This window comes from Eurypyga helias, unplaced genomic scaffold, assembly GCF_000690775.1.
Source record: "Eurypyga helias isolate BGI_N326 unplaced genomic scaffold, ASM69077v1 scaffold19351, whole genome shotgun sequence".
Lineage (NCBI taxonomy): Eukaryota > Metazoa > Chordata > Aves > Eurypygiformes > Eurypygidae > Eurypyga > Eurypyga helias.
In genome coordinates, this window is record NW_010231726.1 from 19,204 (window position 1) to 25,818 (window position 6,615).

The 6,615-nt window shown below is 36.3% G+C and overlaps 1 protein-coding gene across 1 annotated transcript in view; it reads right to left on the minus strand.

Annotated features, from left to right (window-relative positions):
* MYOM1 (myomesin 1) overlaps positions 1-6,615 on the minus strand; it is a gene marked incomplete at its 5' end in the record, with an annotated part of 31,908 nt that overhangs the window by 19,012 nt on the left and 6,281 nt on the right. Inside the window, 4 exons of the mRNA XM_010161201.1 lie at positions 1,162-1,224; positions 1,354-1,442; positions 2,360-2,452; positions 6,032-6,189. Coding sequence (XP_010159503.1) covers positions 1,162-1,224; positions 1,354-1,442; positions 2,360-2,452; positions 6,032-6,189 — 403 coding nt within the window. The remainder of the gene's footprint in view (positions 1-1,161; positions 1,225-1,353; positions 1,443-2,359; positions 2,453-6,031; positions 6,190-6,615) is intronic.

The window sequence follows — 6,615 nt, forward strand, 5'->3', positions numbered from 1 at the left end:
CCCTAACTCCCTTCTCCATCTCAAGGGAGTCACGTGTCCACTCAACCTTCATTTCTATAAGCTAAATAAGCCTTTTGGTGGATCCTTTAATATAAAAAGAGTAGCCTGTTTCCTTCCTTTCAAAGTAGCCTGTTTCCGTACTTGCTCCAAGTTTACCTTTTCTGATGTTGTGTCACCCAACTTATGCAGTATTCCAGACAGAACATGCTAAGTGCCTTATACCTGCTGCACATACATGGCACAGAGGTTTCCATATTTCTTTTGAAAACAGCTCAGCTGATAAAATCTAGGGTCACATTTTCCTTTTCCACAACTACCCTACACTGGTAGCTCACATTCCTCCTGTGATCAATAAATATATACAAGTCATAATCTTCCTTTCCCTTTGCCAAGTGACAAATCCCAAATTATATTGGTAACTTGTGGCATTTTGTAATATGGAGCATAATCTTGTTTCTATTATTTCAGAGCTTCGGTACATAACTGACATCTAGTATGCCTTTGCAGCATATCCCTGATTCTGTTTGGGCTGCAACAATAAAAGAAATGTCCGTAAGTCTCATCTGTCAAACTTCCATGCGCAGGAACCCTAGGGCACTTCACACACATCGCATATGTGGGTGGATTATCTTAACGTTTCTCATCATGGAAGTATCTATGCAATACTGTAAACCACTGCAAAACATGAGGGTCTCAGGTAAAACAAACTACAATGTGTACCTTGATATATCCAAAATATTCAAATTGGATTCTGATATTTTCTACATGTTTTTGGGACGTGTGGAATCACATAGCAGCAGAAAAGAACGATTAAGTCAAATACTTCGCTCACGCACATGCACCCCCTAGCTTTTTTCCAGACCATGTTTTACATATCACAAGAGATGAATTGTCTGTCTCTTTGACAGATTTTATTTTGCAGCCAAGAGCAATATTAAAAAGATGTTTCTTATATAAGCAAATAGTCACAAACCCAGAAAGCAATGCCATTTTCCCCTGTGAGTGAGACTAACACTATCTGAAATTGTAGAGCTCAGTACCTTTGTAAATCAGACCTGCTTTCTTTTTTAAATAACGTTACAAAATCTTAGGCTTAGTCATTTGTCATGATGTCACAATTGTAAATGGATGTGTCAAACAAATATATATATTGCAACTTACAGCCCACAGGCATGGAAACAGTTCCAGCATGCAAAAGACTTGCATCGATTTCTCCTTTGTACCCTAGACAGAAAAAGAGCAACTCCAGTCACTATCACCAAGAGGCAAAGGCCCTCTGAGCCACCAAAATGAAATTGGTAATGTGCATCTTAAAAAAAAAGAAGAAAAGAAGGAAATATTTTGCAAACCTACTCTTTACCACAAGGGAAGCATAAGCTGAAATTTCTCCTTTAACATTCATAGCAGAGGCCCGATACTGAGCAGTGTCATCAAAATCACATCTAAAACAACAGAAATCATTAGGCATAGCACTTGTTTACATCTTAGTATACCCTCTCCTAGGTTTTAGATCAAACAAAACCCCCAGAAATCTGCATAAAATCTATAAATATGAAAAGGTTGGGAAACAGACACACTGGACTGATTGTTGCCATTAAGTTTTTCTCAATACTAAAAATCCAGTCTTTGGAATACAAGTCTCTTTTCAAATGTCACTTACAGATTTGAAATTGAAAATTCAATAGAAGTAGGAAAAACTGTCATAATGTTTATCTAAGTTATCTCTAAATTACTCTCTCCTATGGAAAGACATCTAATGTGGAAGCTATAGAAATGGTACATATAAAATATTTTTGAAGGGCAACTACCAATATCCAAATTCTCAAATCTGGATTGTTGCTGATTGTCAAATTAAGTGATTAGGTCTCATGTTATCAATGTTGTTTAATGCAAAGTGACTGCAGAAATTTCCCGTTTGGAGGATGAGTACTGTTAAAGATCTTTCTTGTGTGTAAGTGCGGATATCACATTTCTGTTCCTCATTTCAGTAAGAACCAGGAACTTTGCTATATTTGAAAAACAGTTAACTAACATATTTTTACCCTGAGCTACATTTTTCTCATGTTCAACTGTCCTCATGCAGCAGACAAATGGAAAAAGTAATCACAAATGTCCCACATGTTTCTGACTCAGCCATAAATAGAATAATAATCCAGATAAATTACTCACTTAGGTAAATTGCATATCCTCTACTGAGGAAAGCCAGAACTGCTCCAACATTTAGTAGATAGCATTCACCCCAGCTGTACACACTTGATATCTCTTACATCCCCAAGAGATATGTTCAAATTTTGCAGGTCTCAATCTGTAACAACATTTCATCTTAAGCTATTTATTAAATTATCTAGTATTCCCTTACGTGCTAATCTCCAGCGAGTGCAGCCCATATCGACTCTCAATTTTATACTTCCCAGGATGAGTCTGTACATTGATGGGCACATTGTTTTTATACCTATGGAAAAGCAAAGAAACATTATGTCATTAAACAGAAGTGTATGGTTATATACATTAAAAGGTCAAGTGCTTGGTGTTTGAAAGACAAGTTTTCTTGTATTTCTGCATGTTACTCCTAGATAAACTGCCGTCTAATTTCCTGAAGAGACATTATTCAGAGAAGCTCAACCTCTCTCTCTCTCACTGTCCTGCCCCAGGTGAATTTTACTTTTTAATTAAGAGGAAAAAATAGTATTGAACAGGGTGAAAACCAACTTATATTACCACGAATTTCAGGTTACTGGCTGTAAAGGAATCAAGGAGTCACATGAGCAACATCTCAGTTTATGAATTACATACAATGAAAATTCTATAACATCCTTACGTACTAGGTATCATACACATTTTGGTTGGTTTGCATATTTCATCTACTTTTAAAGCCTGCATACTCACAAAATTTTCAAGTAGAAAATTAACTCTTTTTTATTATTTGCACAGCTAGGTTGGCAGAAGCCCTAATTCAAATAGGGTTAAACTGGTAAAAAAACCCTGTCTTGATGGTAAAGTGCATTGCAGCAAGGGATCTGGCAAAAGCTGTACTACTGAAAACTTCTCTGCCTTTACAAGCATAAACTAGGTGTGTTTTCTGGTACAGGTATACCTTCAGGTAGGAAAAAGTTACTGTTCAAAATTCCTAGTAAGTAATTTGAAGGAATCAGTACTGCTCAGCAGTGGGCTGGCACTGCTAATTTCAGAATTTATGTAAAAAACTTGAGACTCATGGAGGGAGAGTTCAATGGTTCACAATAGATTCTTTCTCACCAATCATTGCATAAAAAGTCACTCATTCTGCACAATATATGGTGTAACCAAACAAAAGTTCAAGTGATTCCTGTCTTAGGTGAATACTATTAATATGGAACAAACTGGAAATTGGCATCTAATAAAATTAAACACCAAATTGTGTTCAATACATTTGGGATTGATATGAGGTCTATAAAGAAAGAATGTTCCCTAAGATAATGTCCTCCTTTAGCACAGCATTCCCTGTACTCCTTAAGGTGTGTATATAAGGGAAGTGGAAATACAAATGATGATAGACAAAAGTATCTTCATCTCTTACTTTGATGTAGCTTAAATAAGCCTTTCTCTTCATAAGTCATGACAGATATCCAGCCAAATAGTTTTTCTTCTTCATTTTGGATTTTAAAGGTCAGTTTCTCTCATGATTTTCATTCAGGAAAGGGAACTGCTGTGCTGCAAGTGGCATGCCCCACTTCACCAAACAAGTCAGTAATAAGCCATTTTATTTTCACCAAGAATATTACTGGTTTAATATGTCTCAAGATGAAGCTATATCCACAGTAAATCTGAAAATTGCCTTTCAACAATTTCAGTGTTGTGGAATATGAAATCCTGTGAAAAGAGATTTGGCACCATCATCTCTTTAACTTTTGTCCAAAGGGTTGGATGACCCTTGGATCCTGTTGGCAGCAAGGGCAGTAGCATGCAGTGCTGTGCAGAAACGAGCTGAGTCAAGCAGCAGAAGGAAGACTTTCACTTCTCTTGTCTTTATTATCAGGTTAGTAAAAAATAATTGATTCAATTTTCACTTATTTATATTCATCTATTGAAAGAATAGGGCTCGTGTTAGAAGGACCACTTGTTATTTCTGGAAACGCAAATTCCAGAACAGCCAAGTCATTAGCTAATGTTGGACTGCAATCTCCCACTGTCATTATGGACTGATAGTTTATGCTTTCTGCTGCTGGTTTCAAATGTCCTGAGTTTTCCACATGCTTTTTCCAAGGGAGTCAGAACAGCTGCATCGCACAGTAAGGTTTTCTTTAGAGAAAGTTTGTGAAGCTTTGTAATTTATCATGCACAGCATGAGAAGGTCTCCATTTCTTATACAAAGAATGACTGTTTGGAATACATGACTGATATTTCATTAGAAATGCTGAATGAGAGCTGACAGATCCAGGTCAGCGCTGTTCCGTATCTCCGAGCAAAAACACCTGATGAAATGGCTGTGAACTCTATTTTTTTTTTTTTTTTCCATTAGTACCTGTGGTGAAGAGAAATCCCTTTGGAATTCAGATGTACGGTAAAATGATGTATTAATTTCCACCATCCGCATTTAGCACTTAGATGAAAGGCTGGTTCACAGTGGGAGCCAAGGCAGACAGCTGAAGGCTTGGTTTAACTACGTCAGGTTTTTGGGATAAGGTGGATCTCAACTAAAGTGAAAATGTCCCTGCTCTCGCCTTCTTGGTTAGGATTCAGGTTACAGAGCTGGATTACAGCCATGAGGGTAGCTGACCATTCCTTATGTCCAGCTGAGACCAGGCATGAAGGATTTGTCTGGAATCTTCTCTAAGAGGAATGTCAAAACAGGGCACTCTCAACCCTTACACAACGGGAAAAATGTGTCCATGCAGAGCCTGGCTCTCAGTTGTCATTGTCAAGTCACTTCATGGACATCAGATCTGGCCTGTTAATGTACCTCTTGGTAGCACTTCTTATCAAGCCCTGAGATTAAGGTTTTTAAGACCTAAAAAACCACAGAGTCCATTAAGAAATTCAAGTCATAAATTGCCAAATGTGAGTATTACTTAACATCATGACAGAGTAGATGTTTTCTGTTGTCTTCACAAACAGAATCTCATAGGACCTATTCCTAATTAACGCTAAATGCTGAACGCAGTCTTATTCTTTGCTCATTTTATAAACACATTCATACATTTTATATACACATTCTAGAAGAATATTTTAAATTAAATAATGAGCATCAAATCTCATTTTATGTTTGAAAAAAAAGTTATTACCAATTTTCTTAACAATTTGATGGTATCTGTGTAGCATGAAACAGGTAAGAAAGGTCTGCTCGATAGATGGTGAGACAGTAAAGCTTCACAAGTCACTGTTAATTAAGCTAGATTCACTTCCAGTCAGGATAAACTTTCACCCAAGAGTCAAATTAGACCTTCAGCTATGACTAAGAGTATATTTTGGACTTCTTAGATTAAAGATTTAGTCCAAAGACCATTCAGATCAATAGAAAGTTTCCAATAGATGCCAGAGCTTTCAGAAGATTTGGGTGGTACTGGATGTGTCTGTGGTCTTTGACTTCAAATAATTATGATGTGTCTCCTATGAACACCCTGCATCATGAGATTTCAGTTTCATGGAGATTCAGTACTATAACTGCTCAGCAGCCCAAGACAGGCTTTACTGCTTCAGAGACATTAACGGCATTTGTAGACTAAACAGAAGTGTTAGGAAAACATTATTTTAAGGGTAGTACTGACAATAAATGAAAGTGCTATTTTTATTTCATCAGCAGACAGAAAGAATACATGGAATGTGATTATGAAAAAAAATCTATGTATTCATATTGTTGTTACACAAAGTATTATTTTGCCTTGTAATATTTTGCCTTCTTTTAGTACAAGGTGACTTGAAAGGTGTTTGACAGGCCTCTGTACCTGATTTTTTATATTGAACTGGTATCTTTCCTGAAAATATACAACATTCACTGAGATGACTTCAGATATTGTTTATGTGGTGACTTTCAGTGATAGAGATACAAACTTACCATGTAACACGGGGTGCTGGCCAGCCAGCAACTGAACAATGAAATTTGACATTTTGCTTTTCCCAGACAGTGTGAGAACGAGGCTCGATAACAAACTCAGGAGTATGTAAAAGTTTATCTTGATTCAATTTTTTGTGGAATGCCTGAGTATCTTCTAGCTGGGGAAAAAAAAAAATTATAAATTCCAGCAGTTGTAAGTACAAATTATTAATACAAAAAAGCATATTATTTTTTAACAGCATTTTAAAAATATACAGTTTTAATTTAAAAATCTAGAGAGACGTACTTAATGTATCTATCTCACCTGGACACAGAAAACAAAGTTTTCATCTTCACAAAATTTTCCTTCCAAAATAGGTAGATTTTATTTTGCACGTGGTTTTGGTTTGGGATTTGCTGTTTTGGGGGTTTGGTTTATTTTTTTTCCTTAAGGCTATTCTAAGTAAAATAATTTTCCACTTTTTTTTTTTTTTTTTAATAGAGTGAAAGGGGAAATAGGTCTGAAAAGTCAGATGTCTTCTGTACTTTTGTTTAAATGCAAAATTGTGTACGCCTGGATCATCTCTGACAGAACTGTCCTCAAG